The sequence below is a fragment of the Tursiops truncatus genome, chromosome 7, assembly GCF_011762595.2.
Source record: "Tursiops truncatus isolate mTurTru1 chromosome 7, mTurTru1.mat.Y, whole genome shotgun sequence".
In the NCBI taxonomy this organism is placed as follows: domain Eukaryota; kingdom Metazoa; phylum Chordata; class Mammalia; order Artiodactyla; family Delphinidae; genus Tursiops; species Tursiops truncatus.
The window spans coordinates 50,998,326-51,019,413 of NC_047040.1; the positions used below are offsets into that span (position 1 = coordinate 50,998,326).

The window sequence follows — 21,088 nt, forward strand, 5'->3', positions numbered from 1 at the left end:
TATTAGGATTCACTCACATTGCTAATGTGAATCGGTGTGTTTTGTACTGCTTTAGTTGACCAAAAAATAATTTAGCCTTTTCTTGATTTGTATCTTATATAACACTTTATGAAATAAGACATTACTTCCTCTAACTTTACAGGGTTGAAACTAGCACATTTGGAAAGAGGTGGAATTTTTCTTCAGCAGCCTCACCTCTTTTTATCTTCTCATCTCTCTTGGTATTTAGTGTTCACTCCTTCCTTTGCTTACTGTTACCTTCATGCACACAGCAAAATTTATCCTCAGGCCGAAATACACAACAGTTTCCTCTCGAGAGGCATTTAAATGAGGAGTATTTTCTCCTGATGTGAAGATTTCTTATTCCCAACCTACAAGGCAAATCATATTATACAGATGTCTAAACACCGTTTAGAATCAGAAGCTCCGATTTATCCCACATTACGTTTCTCCAGTAACTATAACTTTCAATCCTAGATCATCAATTCTTTCTAGTTATTGGCAACATAAGCTACATAAATGGACCAAAAATAGAACTGAATCAACCTAGACAGATTTGCCTGCATGAGGAAATACTGCTATACATAGCAAAGGTAATGTTTTTCTTATGAAGAAATGATAATGCAGCATAACGCAGAACTAGTATTTCTGCTGAAAGGACTACACAAACCAATTTTTGCCAAGTATTTTTCAAACACTATTTGCTGCTTCTGCTAAATATGGAAAATTAACTGGAGTATTTTTTAAGGGATAATATGGGGGTCTGTCTCCCACACTCTCCCAGGCCATGGTGCCGTGGAGTAGTCAGTCATTCCTTCTGACCATGTGTTCCTCATTTCTAAAATGGAAATTATGGTGATAGTTTTACTACTCCATGCAGGGATTGTTGGGTCAGATAAGTGAGAAATGTATGAGGGCAAATATAAACCATTAAATTAAATCAATTATTGTGTTTATAGAAGAAATTATCTTTTTGCTAATTATGAATTCTACATGTTAGGAAAACACAACAAGCACATCAAATCTGTTATATCTTGGATATTACTATTCAGGACAAAACTAATCTTTGAAAAGAGAATAGATTTAAAGTCTGTGTAAAGAAAAATATTAGTAACTAATAGAATAAATGGCGTATAGATATGGCAGAAATGGTAAAGGTGGTATGCAAATAATTGTAGTTTGGGAAATGGAGGGCAAGATTCTGGTTGGACTTTGTCAGAGAGATTCAGCCACTAGACAGCCTTGAAACCTTGGTCAGATGACTCAACCTACATATCAGTTTCTACACTTTGCCGTGAAGATTCAGGTAATTAAGATAAGTGAAGCACTTAAAATAGTGCCCACCACCTAGCAGTTGTTCACAAAGTGTTATTACTGATATATTTTCAATTGTATAATAATTTATCCTAGCAGGTTATTTTTTAAATACTAGTTCAACAAGACCTAACTGGACAACTGGAGTCTCTAATACCCAGCTGATCATGTGCCTTACATTATTCCCTGCAAGTATTATTTATATCATCTACAAAGCTAACATTATGATTCTAATACAATAATAGTGAGCTCAAATTGCAGGCTAAGATTTAGATTAGCTAAATTTAAAGGATTTTTGTTTATTTGTGTAGATCTGTCCCTCCTATGACCTCTATCCCCTCCTTGCACCCTTCTGATTTTACACTGTGTTTATAAAGCAAAAACCATATTTCCATCATTTTACAAATTACTTTTTTCAAATTTCAACAGTTAGATGAACACCTAAAAGCTCTTTGAGATGAACAAAATTATCCAAGTTTCCTTACTTTCACTGCCTTTTTCCTGGCTATCAACCAAGCTTCTATGCACCTGCTTTGAACAAACCCATTGCATTCATTCCTAAGGTGTAGCTTCCTATGTATGGGAACTTGCAAATCTCTTCAGTAAAATGAAATTCCTAGGTCAATTTATGGATCTTGTTGACATAATAGTGACTTAGAAGCCAATAATTTTTACTTCAGGTTATCTATTTGTGATCTACACTGAAGTAAATCACTTGATTATTCTGGGCCTGTTTCTTACCCATAAAATAAAGTTAGACTAGATCAAAGATTTTAACCCAGGTTATATAGATAGAGCCTGTACACTTGGAGAGTGATTTTTTTACTAACCTTTAACTAAAATTTAGGATTTCCTTCATTTGCAGGCAAAAATGCACAGAGTAACACTTGGGGTATTTGTGTTTGTCACCAATAGAAATCATCAATATTTTCATAAGATATTTAAATTCATGGGGATACCTTGAAGTATTATTTGATATTATTTCAAAATTACTCAGCTGATAGACCTGCAGCTAGACCTTGTTATTTAACTCATTGGTAAAGAAGCACATATATTACTGTATCACATGTTAAGGATTACTTAAAGATGTTGATAATTGTATTTTAATAAAAATGAAGTCCCTTGTAATCCCATGTATTTCATTTCATTTATTTATGACTTTTACTTTAAGGAGGTCATTCGTTTCATCAAACTAAAAGAGAGGACTCTGATTCAAAAATGTTTGGAACCTTGGATTTTAGGGATGCTTCTCAAGGTCTTTTACACAGATCACTCTTGGGTCATGAAGATTATCTAAGACGATCTGTAATGAATTGAAAAATGCAAATCAGTTCTTTTCTGTCAGAATGATATGGCTTTCTTTTTTTATGAAAGCCTAAGCGTTACTTTCAAGTAACCCTTCCAAGTAACCCTTTTTTATGAAAGCCTAAGGGTTACTTCCAAGTAATCCAAGTTAGTTGTAAAGGCTTCTACAACTAAAGATTTATTAACTAAAAGTAATGTGATTTGAATTTGCTAATTCAGTATTTTCCTAAGCATTCTGGCTGCCATGCGATTGATTGGCAATGTTGTATACCTGCCCCTGAAAACACCTGGAATTTTATAGTTTCAAGGAATATTTTTTTTTCCAGTGCTTCAAAAATCTTGTCTTGAATTGGTCATAGTTTTAAGTTGCTACTTTTCTAATTGCATGTATGGAATTACTCTTGGATGTAGTCTATGTAACATTTAGGGATTTTTTTTTGTAATTGCTGCATTTTAACCATTTGCCATTTTGCTCCTCTTCCACTGTTTTGTTATTGGTGAGTTCTTTATCCACTAGAAGTAAGAGCATTCGATTATTGGTAAAGCTCAGTGTTCTTTGTCCATTGTAAAAGATTCTCAAAATTTTTGAGAAACAGAGAATTAGTTAATTACTTATATTCCTTTCTTTTTAATTCCATCTGTTTTTTCCACTCTGTTCCATTCTATTCTAGTCTATTTTGTTCTGTTATAATCTAGTTATAAGTAACACGATATTAAATCAGAAGTATAAGCCAAGACTATATGTCAGAAATGTCAGAAACAAATTGACTTGGGAAGCAGAAATTTCACAGAAGATCCAAAAGTCAATAATAGGATGCTTATAACCTTCACCCAATTCAAACAATTGAAAGGGCCAGGTTGTTGATGGTTAGAATAGAATTTGTGAAGAAGATTTCTTTAATGAGTTCTCTGCTATTGGGAAAGATGTAGAAATGCTTCCCTCTTCGCCTCAGATCAAAGGAAGATAGCTTCACCCTTGGAGAGCTTGAAGTTAGGAGGATATTGGGAATGGAATTTAGTTCCTACGTGAGAGGTCTAAAAGGTTAGAAGGTGACAGATAAGCTGAAGAAGAGGAAGCTGTGTAGGTTTCAGCCTTTTCTCAAGTAATTTATAGGAATAAAGGCCTAGTGAATGTTCCATGTGAACCAAATGTAACCTACCTGTATTTGTAAGCATGATTGGACCTCAGGAGACAGAAGCTGGAGATGTACCAACAAATTTCCAGGGGCTGTGGACATTGTAAAGGAACCAGAGTTTCATATGTCCATACCAAGGTTGTGCTAAGTCTCCAGCCATGGTCTTGGCAAGAGGTCCCTGGAGAGCCCATGAATGTGCTTACAGAATAGAGTCAGCTCTAAACACCTGCCTGGTCTAGTGAGTGCAAAGCCATCCTACAGTAGTACTAGTCATAGAGGAACTTTGCTGTTCTTCTTAGCCTTCTTCTCTCCCTTGCTCCAGGTCAGGAGTCCAAGGTAGCCAGTTGAGGGAGGGCAAACAGGAAATGAAAGAAACATCAATCATGCCCTCCCCCCCATCACCACCCTTTCTAAGCTCTGCAACAAACCCAAGGTTGGGAAGTTTTATCTTTGTTTTAAGATTGATGTGTATTATATGTGACCAGACCTAAGACACTGGCATTTTAATGTTATCACACGATGTTTTTATTAACTAAGAATGACTGGAAAAGTCCTGATACTCTCTGAAAGATTGAACTTGGGACAGAAGATAAGTTTCTCCCACTGAATATATTTTAAAGAGAAAGTAAGGGACAAAATAATTTTGCTTTGTGATAATACTCCCTAAGTTCTATATGTTCACTAATTTTATAATTATATAATTGTTGGAGAAATGATCTCAAAATCAGTTGGTGCAAAGTTTAATTGTTAGTATATTTTCAATCAAATTTCAGATGGAGAGAACATTCTATCATATATGACTGTTTTCTGAAATAGCAAGTCATATAGTCATATATAGTCATATATAGGCATCATAACTGACTCAAAAATTAATTTCTGCTCATTTTTTAACTTTCTTATATAATAAGACTCTTTTATCTGTACATTTTGCTTTACGTTTCTATTTTTGATAGATTCTCTGCAACCTCTCTAGAAATGTTGGAACATTTTCCATGCTAATTTTTTTCAAGGTTTATATAGAAGCTGAGTGATTCTAAGATGATAAATTCCAATAGTTTGTTTTGGCAGATGATGACTTATCTTAAACATTACATTCTCTTGTACTCATTTGTTTTAAATTCATAGCAACTAAGCAATGTGTGATAAAAGACACTGAACATCAGAGGGTTTGTTTAAAAGAATTTGTTTCAATTAAAAATATTTGGGGAAAACATGCATAATTTTTATGTTTGATTTAAAGCATATTTAAACATGTTTCATCTGTTTCATTTCTGTATTCCCAGATTAAATTGCAACTTTACAAATTTGTATAACCACCAGAAGATGATTTGTTATACTCTATAAATCCACAAGCTGAAGAGAAAGTGTTTGGTATCTTTGGAGAAATGTGCCACAGATCCATTGTAAAATCCAGTCTTCAACATTTTCCTAATTGCTTTAGTTTCCTGACCTTATTAGGTTTTTTTCCTCAGACCTATTTTGTTTTTGTTTATTTGTTATTTGTTTGCTTATTTTTTAGGTGAGCCTGATCTTCATAAGAATTCAGAAGATCTAGTAAGTGCCGAAGAAAAACATGCTGAGACACATTCATAGGTTTGAAACACCTTAAAGGCTTCTGTCATTTTAAACATGAGAGGTAATTTTATTTTTTAGATGAGAAATTTATTTCTGAAGTGGATGGTTTGTAAAATATCATTAGAAACAAAGTTATCTTACTTAAATGTCCTCCTGGATTCTTCTTTTAAATCTCTGTTTTCTGGAGCAAAACATTAACAGGTAAGCTTTAAATATTTAACTTTTAAATTTACCTTTTCAAAGGATTCTTGACTTATTCATCCATAAAAATTATATTTACTGAGGCCTTTTAGTCCTTTAAAAATAATAAGCTATATCCTATGGGGAGGTTTAATCCTGGTTTCTTCCACTATTCCATAAAAGAAATATGAATGTTTTATACCAATTTCCTTTTCTACATCATGTAGGAAATATGAATGTTTACACTGAGTGATAATAACAAAGCAAGTACATATTATGAAACAACATCAATATTTGCTAAAATCCGTGGACATTTGCATCAATGATTCCCTTTTTAAAAATTCAGCTTCTACAACCTAAGTGTCCATCAACAGATGAATGGATAAAGAAGATGTGGCACATATATACAATGGAATATTACACAGCCATAAAAAGAAACGAAATTGAGTTATTTGTAGTGAGGTGGATGGACCTAGAGACTGTCATGCAGAGTGAAGTAAGTCAGAAAGAGAAAAACAAATACCGTATGCTAACACATATCTATGGAATCTTAAAAAAAAAAATGGTCATGAAGAACCTAGGGGCAAGACGGGAATAAAGACACAGACCTACTAGAGAATGGACTTGAGGATACAGGGAGGGGGAAGGGTAAGCTGGGATGAAGTGAGAGAGAGGCATGGACATATATACACTACCAAATGTAAAATAGATAGCTAGTGGGAAGCAGCCGCATAGCACAGGGAGATCAGCTCGGTGCTTTGTGCCCACCTAGAGGGGTGGGATAGGGAGGGTGTGAGGGAGACCCAAGAGGGAGGATATATGGGGATATATGTATATGTATAGCTGATTCACTTTGTTATACAGCAGAAGCTAATACACCATTGTAAAGCAATTATACTCCAATAAAGATGTTTAAAAAACAAATCAGCTTCTAGGGCTCACCTTTGATCTACCAAATTACCAACTCTGGGAGTGATGCCTTAGGAATCTGAATTTTTAATAATTCACTCTACTGCTATTTCTGTACACTAAATTTGAGAACTACTGTCTTGGACCAACAGAGAAAGTGCAGGCAGTTAGAAGGGAGTTAGAAGGGAGGAATGTGTTTCTTATAGTAGAAATGTCTTAGTATCTCCTTAAAAAATATATAAAAATGAGTCCTGCTATCTTGTACCTTGATGGTAGGGACAAGAGAAAATGCTGCAGGTACCACGTCAAGCCTTTGATATACTATCAGTAACTCCTTAAATGTTGTTTTAGATATGACACAGTTAAAATGTGATTAGCTTTTTTTTGTGTGTGTGTGATTAGCTTTTAAGATGATTCATTTCTCAGTATTCTTGAGTTAGTTGTAAGACTCTTTAATTAATAATAATAGTTTCATTAATAGCAACTATCAGTGTCAGGCACTGTGATGAACATCTCATATGTATTATCTCATTTAGTCTTATCAACAATTCCAGAGTTAGTGACTGTGATTACTATTTTACATAGGAATTGTAAATAGAAATCAAGCCACAAAGTTGATGGAAATTTTAAAAACCAGCTCTGTATTAAACAATTTAAAGATATTGTCTCATATTAGCTACAGCAATTTTTCTGCATACCCTCCATCCAAACTTTAAAGATACATAAATACACACATGCACGCATGCACGCACGCACGCACACACAGAAGAGACAGGAAGAATTCCAACTGATTTAAAGAATATCTATTATCTACTGATAAATCTCTTATTTTTACAAGCTATATGAAGCCCAACATGAAATTGCCATTCAGTGATTGATGCCTATATATGACTAAAACATGATCTTCATTTTCATTTGGATTTTATTTCAGGATAATGAGAACAGCACTAAAATATCCTAAATCCTCAATTTTCCACAAACCTATATTCTCCTCTTTCAACACACACTTGGAAACAGTCCATTTTATGGACTCATATAAGAGAAGAACATAAATTCTGAACTAGTAATTCTAGCCAAATAAATACACTCAAAGTTGCTACCAGAGATTTTGGCCAGTGCTTCTGCCATTGCTCTTCCTCCACAATTTGGCCTTCTTCAATCAAGCCAGAGAAATTTTTAAGACAAAAAGTTGGACAGTTTTAATTTTTCATCAGTTTGAACCCAGTTACTGCATAGGCAACTGTGCAATATGTGTGCAGAAGATGAGGCATTTTAAAATTTGACTTTCTTGCTTTGTTTTATACAGAGTGCTGTAACTACAGTAAATTTTTCAAGATGTTAAGTAAAAGGAAAGCAAAAACAAAATTATAGAAAAATATTTTTTGCAGCTCTGAGGCTATTTAGATTGTCCTTGTTATTTTAAATACATGGGAACAAAGTGAGAGCCGGGGCTGCTCAGAAGCTGTGGTCGAAGCCCTATAACAACAATGGAGCATCAGAGCCCTGGCTCTGTGACCTGATGAACTCTTCATTGTAGCTCTCAAGCTGGGAAACCACAGTGAAACCTGCCCCTGAAAGCAGTGGACCAGCCTGCCTCCATCCCTGTGATTTCAAAGCACTAATGCATCACCTACATGGGCGTCATCACAATGCAAGTCACACATTACCTACGATCCAAGATGACAAGAACCTCCAGCCATTGTTGGAGACAGACACTAGAACTGAGAATGGAATCTGCCTTCTGGGGTGTTGATCCCATCAGGATGTAACAAAATATATCACAGGCCAAGGGATAAGTGACAAGAAGTGTGTGTGTGTGCGTGTCTGTGTGTGTATTCAAAAATGTCTATGAAAATGGAATCCCACACTTTTCTGTACAGATAATGTTATTTGACGTGAGTTTATAATTTTACCACACAGAAACAAACTGCAACCCTTGGAGACTCTGCTTCCTTGTCATGTTTTGCCTGAGCATGTGCAGAGCCTTGCCTTTGCTCCAAACTGAAGAGCTACATTTATTTGTTATTAGCTGACAAGAAAGGTCAAGCACAAGTAGGTGTTGTAACTTTTCACTGTACAAACTCTTCAATGATTGTGAGACTAAGCGAATATGTCTTTGTGAATGGTAGAATCGGGTGGAAAAAATTAAGAGTAGCCATCAATTAAAGAATAAAGTGAAGGTGGGTTGTCCATCCTAATGAGTTTTCTGTTGCACATGCTTCTTCCCTGGGTTCCACAATGCTAAGCAATATTTTAGAAATGGATGCAATCACAAGCTTTTAAGTCTAAGTAGTGGGATTTTATAACTCACAACTTAGATCTCTTTTCATGTGTAAGCCATATTCTATATGCATATTAGGTATGCATTTTAATTTAAGATATATTTGTGCATAGACTGTGTATAAGATGCTTTTAAATGTTCTGTGAATAAGTTCCTTAGATTTTGTTTCACCTGAAGCATATGTAGAACACAGCTAAATAATTGAATTGTATCATAGACATTGTAATGCAATTGATATTTTAAATGTAAGCAGTAAAGATTGATCTATAATGATGTGTTGGGGGAAATTTATAGATACGTACATCATGGTGACTTTTTGTCCTACAATGGATTTCTTATTTCTATTTATGGAGAAACTGCAACTACTGCTTTTAATGTCTTTTTTAAGGTAGCTATTTACAAGCTAGAAAATATTCTGCATTTAATATTAGAATATGACTGTCAGGGAAGTCTAATTACTATTGTTCCTATTTGAGCCAGGTGTCTCTCAGTAAAGCTATAGAGTCTCTCAACAGAGAAATAAATTGAAACACTGCTTCTTAATTGTCATAAGAAACATGTCCACTTTGTTCCTATTAATACTTTAAGATATATAGACTATTACTAAAAAAAATAGAGGAATATAATGAAGTCATTATTTTCTGTATATGGGGTTTAACCTAATTTTCCAGGTTATGTAATTTATAAAGCGCTGTGACGGAACTTCCAGGGGAGTGGAGAAAACTCGCTCCATCTCTTCAGAAGAGTTGTCACGCTATTGATGCACTTTTTTCCCCCTAATCTCCCTCGTCACTCCCTCTTTTACTCCTTCCCCTCCCTTCTCTCCTGCTCTCCTTTGTATCTTCCTTATTCCTTCCTTCCTCTCTCTAAGACAGGCACTAACTCATGTTAATTAGCGGGAAGTCAGAGCAGAGGGTACCAGTGCCCATCCCTTCTGCCAACATCAGTGTTGAATCCATCCTAAAGAGAGGGATGGATGAATTCGGCTGCTGAGCCTTAAATGGCCTGCTTTGCATTTGTATCCTCAGCTACTCAACATATATCTAACAATTTCATATGCCTCTTTATTTATCTGGTATCTCTTTTATTTAATTTTTAACATGACAAGCTACAATTCTTGTGTTTTTATTCTGCTGTAATTCTCTGTATTTCCTATTGTATATGATTGTTAAATAAATCATACTTGAGGGAAAATATCATGAACCATTTGGTGCCTGATGTAATTCAATTTGGTGGGGCATTGAAAAGTTGGCAAAATCAGGGAAAACCAGAAGTACACCATCTTGAAAGTTGATATGAGTTCAATCAGAAAGTGATTTTTGCTCTATGAAAGAAATGTTCACTGAGCATTTATTATTGCACCTATTATTTGCATACTCCTGGCTAGATGCATGGCAGATATAGGATTCTGGAAACCTGAATCTTTCCTCTAGAAATTTCCTATTTTATAAAGGAGATAATCTATACACATGAATAACTAAAATGCCACATGTGAAAGTAACCACGTGCAAGTAAAATGCACCTCCGGGTATTAAAGGAGGTAAAACCTGCCTCCATCTTCAGGGCTTCCAAGAAGACTTCTTGGAATGGGTGGCACATGAGTTGATGTTTCAGTAACAAATAATAAACAAAAGCTCATATTCATTGCCTATTTTCTATGTACAGGCTCCAGGTAAACACTTAACAAATATTATCCCTAATCCTCAATAATCCAGCAAAGTGGGTATCAATATGAGTAAGGAAACGAAGTCTCAGAGAAAGAGCCTTGTCTAAAGCCATGTGGGTCTCAAGCAGCAGATTCCAGACTGGAATTGGTCCTAGAATGCTGATACCAAAGACCTCTTTTTCTTTCTACTACATCTGTGTAGGATGGGACAGAAGCACAGTGGAAAGGACAGCTCTGTGAAGAAGGACAATGTGAATAAGGTAATACCAGAGAATAATAAAGAAGCAAAGAGTGTCAAGTCAAGGTGAAGACCTAGAGAGTTTTAATTAACTGAATTAAGAGTAATTGGCACAATATGTGTCACCTCTCAGGCTGTGTCTCTGTGATGCTAAAGCATCTGATGAAAATGTAGAAATTTATCTAGTCAGCAGATACATGACACTTAACTGAACTTTTTACTTTAAATGTGATTCCATGATAAGTTTTCACCTAATATCAAAAAGCTTTCAAAAGCCACATTTTAATTTTGAAAATAATTTAATTTTGTTTAATGTAGGTATAAAACACATATTTCCTTTGGAAGCTACGTTAAGCCTTGTATCTTCTGTTTAATTTGCTATCACAAAGTTTATCCATCCTTTAGTACAAGCCTTAAACTACAATGAAAACATACATTTTAGAGTCAAGAAACAAGCACCTAATGATGTCCCACGTTACATACATGCAATTTCTTTGGAGGGAATTCCAAATACTTAAGATACAAATCCCATGTATGGACCAACATGTATATTTAAAGCTCTTTTGGGGGCTATTTGTCCTTTAGTAACATTAATAAATTTCTAGGTTATTTCCTTACCAGTTGTGATGGTTGGAGAGCTTCCTTTGCATCTCAAGCTGATACCTTTTTATCTCTGATAATTAAAGATTCAATTATTTAGTTCTTATTACAGTCTTACTACTGCATTACATTATTTTCTGACATTATCGCTTTTACTCCCTGTAACTAACTGCTCTTTGAGGATTTGTTATCCCCATCTATAGATGAGAAACCATGGCAGAAGAAGGTAAATAATTTGTGTAAGATCACACAGCTATTAAGTTGAGGACCCTGGATTCGAAGTCGGAGTGTGGCTCCCCAAACCACTAGATAGACTGTCCCTGGCCACTATGGGAGGATCGGTCCTGTCTTCTCCACCCACTGTATCCATTATCTTCCTTTTCTAACCTTTATTCCATCCTATGCTTTATTCTCTATCCAGGCACTTGTCCCTAAAAACTACCACTCTGAGAGGACAGAATTTCCAGTGACCAACTGCAGGGGCAGGTGTGCTTTGGTAACCAATTAAATCATGTATTACGGCAGAAAAGGTGCCTTTGATTTCTGTGGATGGAGGAATTATTTCCCATGCTTAATATGTGACCTTAAAAGTTTGCTTTTCAAATAACCACTGGTGTTCAGTCTAGAACTTTGCTACTGAAAGTGTGGTCCCTACTTGGGAACGTCTTAGAAATGAAGAATCTCAGGCCCCATCCAGAATTTTGAACTGGAGTTGGCCTTTTAAGAAGATAACTGGTTGATTTCTATACATATCACTGTTCTATGCAATAATTAAATATTATGGAGATAATCTGAATCACCCACTAAGCACTTAGAGATTAGGTTTTTTCCTCTACACTAGACAAGAGCTCCAGAGTTCATGCTCTCAACACTGTCCTACTCCCTCAAAACTAAACCAAACCAAACCCCAAGAAATTGCTGAACTGGACACAGTCTATGATTTCTCCAGTTGTTGAGAATCTTGCTATGGCATAGCACTTGGGTCAACTGAAAGTTAAGTTATATTGTTTCTATAAGTATTAAAGACCCATTTCCTTTTTTCTGCTCAAACAGCATTGCATGGTTTAGATCTTTACGATCCCACTTGTGTTCCACATTTGGCTTCTCTGCTTCTTGCTCTTTTCAATTTTTCTTTTCTGCATACTGTTATTATATTAAATATCCTTAATTCATTCTTTGGACCTATCACTCTTCTTCTCAAAAACAGTTTCTCCCTGTCTACACCAGGGGTCAGTAAACCTTTTCTATAAAGAATCAGGAAGTAGATACTTTAGGTTTTGCAGGCCACATTCCATCACACTCTCTCCTCTCCTTTTCGTCCACGTCCTTCTTCCTCTTCATTTTCTTCTTCTTTCCTCTCTTCCTTTTCTTTTTTTTAACAACTCTTTAAAAATGTAAAAGCCAAACATAAAAACAATGTAAAAGCCATTCTTAACTTGGGGGACGGGAGTGGCACACAAAAACAGGCCATCTGGCAGATTTGGCCCCTGGGCCGACACCTGCTTCCTTTTCAGATCAAGGAGTTTGTACCCTAGCATGAAAGAGAGGTTGCTAGTGTAAGTGGCTGTCATCGCTAGGAGCTCTAGCTTCTCCAGGGCCTGTGTAACTACCCTGAGGATAAGGGAGATGATGACTTCCAGTACCCCTGTCCCCCATTCATGGCCCACAGAGCAGTTTAGCAAGGCTGACTACGGCACTGGTTCTCAACCTGTAGCAGGCATCAACATCACTTGGAGGGTCTGTTAAACTGCAGATGCTAAGCCCCACCTCTCAGAGATTCTGATGCGATAAGTCCGGGGTAGAGCCTGAAGCGATGCTGATGCTATTGGACTGGAGATCTCACTTTGAGAACCACAGGCCTACATGTGAGTAAGGTTTAAACCCTTTAGCATAATACTCAAAGCCCTTCACAGTCTAACCCCAGCTATCTTTTTTGCCATAGCTTTCGCTACACCGCTCACTACTCCTGGGTCTCTGCTCTGCCTCTGCACAGGACGCCTCCTCTGCGCGGGTCTTGCGGCTCCCTTTGCCATCTTTACCTGTCACTGTCCCCCCTTCCTCCAAGGACCTGAGCACATGCCAGCTCTCCCAGAAAGCCTCTTCACATCACTCTGGTCAGAACTCTCAGATCCTCTTTTCTGGACGAACGCATCTCATATCCCTCCATGCTGGAAACTTGCAGCTCCCCATGTCATATGTTTGCTGCCAGATTTTAAGGTAAAGAAGCGCTTAGCCTTACATATAGTAGGTATTCAGTAAATATTTGTTGAGTAAATGAATATGAATGAATAACTGAAGGCAGGAAGGAAAAGCTTATTCTTGTTTGTCCTAAATGTTTGATATATGATTGAGTTAATCCTTTCAGAGAACATCTCTAGTTAATTCAATCAAAATGAGACCCACTTTTCAAGCACTTCAGGTCTACATAATTCCAAGAAACCATTTATGTTTTTTCTCAGAGCAGACAAATGGGGAGTGCATCAATTCTTAATTAATTCTTAATAGCATGCTAAAAGCAAACCTGAATTATACGAGAAAAACATTGTCTCCCCATCTGTCTCATGTCTACCCTTGGGAGATGGGTCTGCTGGTGCAGAGATATATTAACTGTAACTAATCTTACCAACTTTGCTAAGGAGAAAAGCTCACATTTCCTGGTTGATTTCCTATAGCCTTGATGATTAATAATGGGGACCATACAAGCTTTGGAGCAACAGTGACCTCAATTGTCCTTGGTAGTTGGTAGTTGTTAAGCTTAACCTAACCTCTCACCACAAAGACTGATGGAATGATAAAATAATAATGAAGAATATTTGAAGGATCTAGACAGTACTTGACACATTGTTGGTTCTCAGTTAACATAAGTTCACAATATTATTTTATATTTTATATTTATATTTTATATTTATCCAGATGCTGTTATTTCTCGTTGAGTTCTTCTGTGGAAGACCTGAGGCAAGAAATATCTCACCCAAGGACTGAATTTGGCCCTTAGTTCAGTTTCAGACTTTGTCGGTAATGGTTTCTGTGATCTTGGACAAGCCTCAATTTTCTCACCTATGAAATGGAGATAGTAAGAGTACCTATTTTATAGGATTATTAGAACGATTAAATGAAATGGCCCATGTAAGGTGCTGAGAATATTGACTGACACATTGAAAAAACTGAAATAGTATGAACTATAAAAATAAGAATCTACCAGGAGCTCCACCTTCTTCCTTTAAAATTAACTCATGCTTATAGTTGCACGGTTTTGACTTCAGTAGCAATATCCTAGAAGTCCACGTAATGGGGAGGTTGTTCCATGTAAAGAGTAGTCCAGCTGTTTTATAACAGAGATCATATCATTGATTTCAGCATTTATGTCCTTGCTTTAGAAAGACAAAACTACATATAGATATATTGAAATACATGTCAATATATATGATATAGAGAGAGAGACAGATAGCTATATTGATATATATCATATAGACATTCGATTTTAGGGAAATTTTTTAAATGCAGATATTAAAAAGAAAAATATTAGCATAAAGATAAAATAACAATAACTTCTAGACTTCCTGGATGACATGTTAAAACACATGATTAGACCATCCAGGTGCACTTAGAAGCAACAATAGCAGTTTCTCAAAAAAATAAATAAAACAACAACAACAAAAACTGCAGGCACACACCCCAGCAAACCCCAGCATTTCACAGAGTCCTTATTAGCAAAATAAAAAAGCCTTTCTTTGGCAGAAACAAAAACGGAGAGGAACTTTGATAATGTGGAAACTGTGTGAGAAGAGCAGATGCATCCACTATATGTGGTAAGTCAGATGCCATCTAGAAGCCAAGTGGGTCAACATTGAAACCATAATCTTCCAAGCCACCAGAGACAAGAGGGCTGCTAGAAATAACCCTGGTGCAAAAGACACATTCAGATGGAGATGACTTGGCAGCCGTGGGCAGGAACTTACTAAGAGCAAGTTGTGTGGCCAGGGATGGGGAGAGAGAAGGAGCTGGCCTCGCCTTTTCCTGGGGCTCTCTCCCTCTGGCTCCTTTCTCTTTCCATCTCCCCTGGCACCACAGCCCTTCACCTTTCCGTTGAGGTAGCCTCCCTTTCTTCCTTTCGTCTAGTTTGTTCTAGCTTTCCCACCTAGCTTTCCCTTAACAGAAAATAACATGGAAATGATAACTTAGGGAAGTATTTATTTTAAAAAGTTTTAATTCTCTGTGCTTAATAACAAATGGGTTAAATCTCTTCTCGCTCTTTAAAAAAAGTTTCCTTTTTTATTTCAGTGTGGTTACATTATATATATGTACATATATATTTGTACACATACGTATTTTATATACATACATATAGAGTCTCCACACACACATATATACCTCAATAGAAAAAACTTTTGACTCCACATTACACAATGAAAAAAAGATTTTTATGATTTAAGTAAAAATGTATTGATTTTGACAATTGTATTTTTCTCAAAATATTGCATTAAATTATTTTATACAAGTACAGCTTTTGGTGTTTTATGATGATGATGTCTAATTTTTAATACTTTTCTGCCCATATTATGAAAAATTATTTTTTTAATTTCATTTAGATATCAACCAGTTCCAGTGAACTACTTCCTATGAAAACTTTATTTATACTGACAATGAAAATGGATAGCTCAAGGTTAGTATCATACAGAAGTCCAGGGTAACTATACTGGTATAGCATGGTTAGTAGTAGTGTAATGAGTAATATAATTCCTATCTTAGTCATAATTGGCCTTCATGTCAAATTTTAATCTTTAGACTGTTGAGTGTTTTCAAAAGCAAATAAAGGACCCACATAATGTTTAAAACACTGGACAAATATAACAAATAAGTGACAATTTCAACATAGGAAATCTATGTCCCATTAGGGCAAAGAAGAAAGTGAGAGCAACATCTGGTAATGTAATTAGTACTATTAGGGAAACACACCCACAGAATTTACTCTGCAGGGGAAATGTAATGGGAAACCACCCATTTACTGCAATGCCTTGGCAAGTGCTAGCCTCTAAAACATAAAGAAGGAGAGAAGATATTCTCCTATAATTCTTTGAGAGATGTTCAACCATCTCCAAGTAATTTTTGTAAAGTTCTTATTGTTCCACTGCTTTGATTCATACAAAGCCATGTTATACCTTTGCTACTGTAACTGTACTGTGGCGGAGGAAAGTTATTCTCACCTCTTAGGGTTCCTGGTTGGGTCTAAAAATTAAACTGACAGAGACAGATTAATAGGAAATAAGTATGCAATGTATTTAATATAAGTTTTACATGACACAGGAATCTTCATAAGGAAATGAAGATCCGAAGAAACAGATCTGAGTGTATTTGTGCTAGCATTTATGAAGTATGGACAGCTGTGGAGGAATATGACAGGTTAAGGAGTGTAAGGTAAATATAGTAAACTGGGGGAAACCTAGCAAGGCCTCTTTGTTTGGATTCTTCTCAGTCCCTTTGTCTTCAGAGACAAAGATGCTCCTTTCCTCCAGGTATAGGGAGGACACCTTTCACACGAGGGTTTTATAGCCTGTTTCAGGGGAGAAGGACAGTGGGAAGGTCACAGTGAGCCTCTGGCTTCTGTTTTCTCAAACTCCTCCAACTTAAAATATTCACTATGCCAAGGTGCCATATTTTGGAGTAGCGTGTCCTGAATCCCATCACTACTTTTGAGAAAAAAGGATTTTTAAATTCCAGGGAAACTCATTCCTCAGTTAGCTTGAGGAAAGTATCAGTTAGAATGTTCTCTTTGGTTGCTCCTTAAGCAGCATGTTGTTTTTTTAATACCATGATATATATAGTATATTCTACAATTATGCATTTAGGTCTGAGGTAATTATGCTCATTTACATTATTTTTACTTTCTCGGCAATACAAAATCTGGGAGATGGTACGTGAAAATTATCATTCCTCAAATTCTGGGGGTTGGGGAGTGCAGGGAAGATGAAAGGTAATAATAAGAAATAGCAATTTGTGAAATTATTTTTATTTTACAATTTATTAGAAATCAAGAAAAAGAAACAACTTAAAAAGATTGATGTCTTGCTCTCTAAGAAGATATCATACATAAGATTGTCATAAATTTGGCAATTCTTTTTTTTTAAGATATTAAAGGTTATTTTAAGTATAGATTTAAACATAGAAAAGATTTTTAAATGAGCCAAATACTTCAAAAAGAGTTTCAAATTTGATTTTTTATTGGCCATAGGTCGTTTTAGTTTGAAGTCGATGCCAAAGAATTAAACTCAGATTCCTCTTCCCATCCAGCCTCATTAGCAAAATTATCCCCGTGTGCTTCGTGTATGAAATGTAGAAAGCTTACTTCTAAGTGGATCTATAAAGCACTATAAGAAAACGTAAAACCCTCTTGTTCTTAAGGAGGATGTGCTTTTTCATCCTAAAAACTATTACAACTTCTCAAACAAATCATAAGCTAGTGGAAGAGTTTGTTGGACTATGGGTTCATTTAGGGCCACTTTCTTTGGACTCTAGTTTCCTGATCCATAAAATGAATCCTACCTGTCATACATATTTAATGTGATTATTAGCTGAGAAACATAGGTGAGGCCACTTTATTAATTGTAAAGAACTAAACAAAGAGTTACTAGCAAGATGGCAACAATACTAGCCTTCTCATTTTTATAACTCTAACATTTGAATCAGTAGTTGGTATGTAGTAGACTATCTATATATATGTATTTGTGGAACTAAATTGAATCAAGACCAATAGAATTTGAAAAAGAAACAAAGGAATAAAAAAATACAATGGAATTTGAAAAGCAAGCAAGAAAATAAATTTAAAAGCCTCCTTATTGTAAGAGAAAGCTTGTATTCCAGAACTAGAAAAACTAAAAATGAATCACTTAAAATTTACTCAAATTCAAGATCACACTTTTGGTTATAGAGAGAAATAAATTAAAATGAAAAGGAAGAATTTGGCAAATAGTGCAGCATCAATGATTAGCAAAAAAAAATGAAGGAACAATTTCTGAAAAATATGTCAATATTTATGTATAACATATCTAAAGTGCTTCAGAAAGCAATCCTGGAGAAAGAAAATAACACATGATGATGGAGCTGGAGGTGATGGTGGTGATGGTATTTGTTTTGTGTTGGTATTTTTCCAAGCTCAAGTAGGAACACAGCAATGACAAGTCAGCTTCTGTTTGTTATCAACTCATTTTGCACCTGGAGGAGAAAAAGAAAATAACTAACTACTTCAGAACACAGTGGAAACATTCCAGAGAATTTAATACCATGTCATGTAAATCTCTGCAAAGGGAAAAATCTGTTAAGCATCACTTAATGGCAACAAACTTGTATGCTTAAATAGAGTATCCAATTAGTCATTTGCAGGAGAAATTTTTCCTGGAAAGTTTCCTTTTAAATCTTAAAACAAAAAAACAAAAACTGATCACCATTTTTTAGGTCATTTTCTAAGGATAAGTTGTAAAAGAAAACAATTGGTTACAATGCTAAGGTTGTTACCTACATACATACTATACATGCATACATACGTGTATGTGTATTTCTAACTCAGTTTTGTTCTGTTGGCTGTCAGACAAGCATGCAAAGATACACCTTTTCTCTTCTGATTCCATCTTCCCTTAATGCTGCTGCTTTCTGTCTGTTCCCACCTCTTCTCTCCTTTGCTGCTTGCCTGCAGTTCCTGAAAGAGTCAGAGGGAGAAACAAAGATCTTAGATTTAGAAGGAGCCTCCCATGATCATCTGGTTACCCCTCCCCCATATCATTCTCCACATTTTACTGAATAGGAAACTGGGTCCCAGAGTAATTAAAGAACTTCCTCAATGTCACACAGTTATGACAAAGAGGAAATGACACGCTCTGCTACATCACCTCTTTCTATTTCCTTCTAGGAGTTTATCACTATCTGAAATGACCTAATTCACTTATTAATTTACATATCTATTGACAGTCTTCAAATACTAGAATATTCGTCCATGAATTTAAGGACCTTAACTATCTTGTTAACACCTGTGTCCTCAACACAATGTTTAGCATGTCATAGGCATTCATATATATTTATTGAATAATAAACTGGAATACTGGTTTCTTGTTTCCAATGTACACTTTTATAAACTACACCAAATTATCCCATGAAAAATAGTATAGAATAATTAAGGATGTCTGACTTGTTCTAATTCACACAGCAGTGAAAAGATGCCCTCCATCATTTTCCTGAAGCTCTTCTTCCTCCGAAATTTAGTTCTTCAGAATGTTATGATAATAACATATAAAATCTAATAATTTAATTTCTTTAACAGATTTCACATTTCAGTAACATAGACATTTTTAATGATTAATATATCTGCTGGAGCTTTGAAGACTGGTTTTTGGAATCAAAGACTTGGAAAACTAAGGACATTTCTTCCCCCATCCTCCTTCAGAGAAATCAAATGCTCAAAATTACATGTAAGCATAAACACTTTAATGTAGTTAGACAAGCTTTTCTATTATCAGTTTGCACTTTACACTGTTTGCTTTTAGATGTGGGTAAAGAAACAGAATTTTTAAATCAATACAATATAACTGGTTTATTTATGAATTCATAAATCCATATTGCAACTAAATAAACTCTGCAATACTTGCACTTAAGTTATTTGCTATGACAATACTCCATACTGGTGTTTCCAAAACTTCACTCGATGGTGTATCACTTTTGTGATTTTGAGGTACCACTTCTACTATGGTTATTTAACATTTTTTTAAAAATTGATTTAAAATACGCTAACACTTTAAGCTTGTCTCATCCCAAGTAACAATAGCTTAGGGGCTGGTGATTATGTATCTTTTCTAATATATAATAGTATTTATAAATATAAAAAGTAAGTATAAAAATAGTTTTCCGTGGCTAACCTAAAATAATGTTTCCACAATGTAGAAAGCATTGGCATAATTGAATTAAAATTTTCAATGGATGGTGTAAACTTTTTTGAGAATAGAAAATAGTCTGAGAATTTTGTTTTTTATAAAGATGCTTACCTTGAACAACTCTGGGGTTAGAAAATCACTGTTTAATAGAAAGAACTCTGCACTAGAATCCTGCTCTGCCCTTCTACACTCTCTGCTTCAGTTTCTCATGTTTAGGGGGACACAAAAAATACTCAGCTTGTTACTGACCAGGATTCTTGGCCTCCTTCATCAATAGAAATTGATCAGAGGCCAGACAAGAAATTCAGGCAAGGCTTTATTGGGCCACCTGCTGTGGCAGGGTGCAGCGAGAACAAACAAAAGGTTCCCTTGCTTGCTGGCTACGGAGGGGGTCGGGCTCGTTCCTTATATGGAATGAGGGTAAGGGTGTGTCCAGGGGTCAGGCCAGAGGGGTGGCTTAGATGTTTTGCCCACCCCTTAGGTGGTGGTGTGTGCAGGGGGCATGTGCAGTACCCCGCTTTTGCTCCAGACTTTTCAAAAGTGGCCGTTGGGTTTTTGGTCTCTTTGTATCTTTTGTCCAGAATTTGCCCCAACTGCCCAGGCATGCAGTTGTTTTTAGTCCCATACAGTTTCTTTGTATTTTGTTGCTTGAGGAGAGGTGTGTCCAGGTGTAGGCACTGCAGCACTGCAGCAAAGGGTCCCAGGTCCCAGCCTGTCTCAAACTTATCCACCTGACTTAATCTTTCTCAGATTCAGCGTACACAATTGAAGAGATACAAGAGCGAGCGGCCAGGATGATGAGAAAAGATTGGGAAGAACTGGTGATATTTTATCACAGAGAGGAGACCACTTAGGAGATGACACCAGAGTGTTCTTTAGTATCTGAACAGCTGTGCCATAGGAAAGGAGGTAAAGTATAGGAGAAGGAGAGAGTTTAACACACAAAAGAACAATTAGAGCTCCTTGGCT

At 35.9% G+C, this 21,088-nt stretch overlaps 1 protein-coding gene across 10 annotated transcripts in view; it reads left to right on the forward strand.

Moving 5' to 3' along the window:
• Positions 1 to 14,277, forward strand: part of PDE1A (phosphodiesterase 1A) — a 353,371-nt gene extending 339,094 nt beyond the window's left edge. For 3 of the 10 annotated variants that reach the window (XM_073807512.1, XM_019931568.3, XM_073807520.1), the window contains 4 exons: positions 5,275 to 5,391; positions 7,351 to 8,471; positions 10,569 to 13,421; positions 14,118 to 14,277. In XM_073807512.1, coding sequence (XP_073663613.1) covers positions 5,275 to 5,348 — 74 coding nt within the window. In that variant the 3' untranslated portion in view covers positions 5,349 to 5,391; positions 7,351 to 8,471; positions 10,569 to 13,421; positions 14,118 to 14,277. Of the gene's footprint in view, positions 1 to 5,274; positions 5,392 to 5,737; positions 6,007 to 7,350; positions 8,472 to 10,568; positions 13,422 to 14,117 lie in introns of all 10 variants that reach the window. The other 7 variants (XM_073807518.1, XM_073807514.1, XM_073807513.1 and 4 more) reach the window with 7 other exon arrangements.
• The last annotated feature ends 6,811 nt before the right edge of the window (positions 14,278 to 21,088 follow it).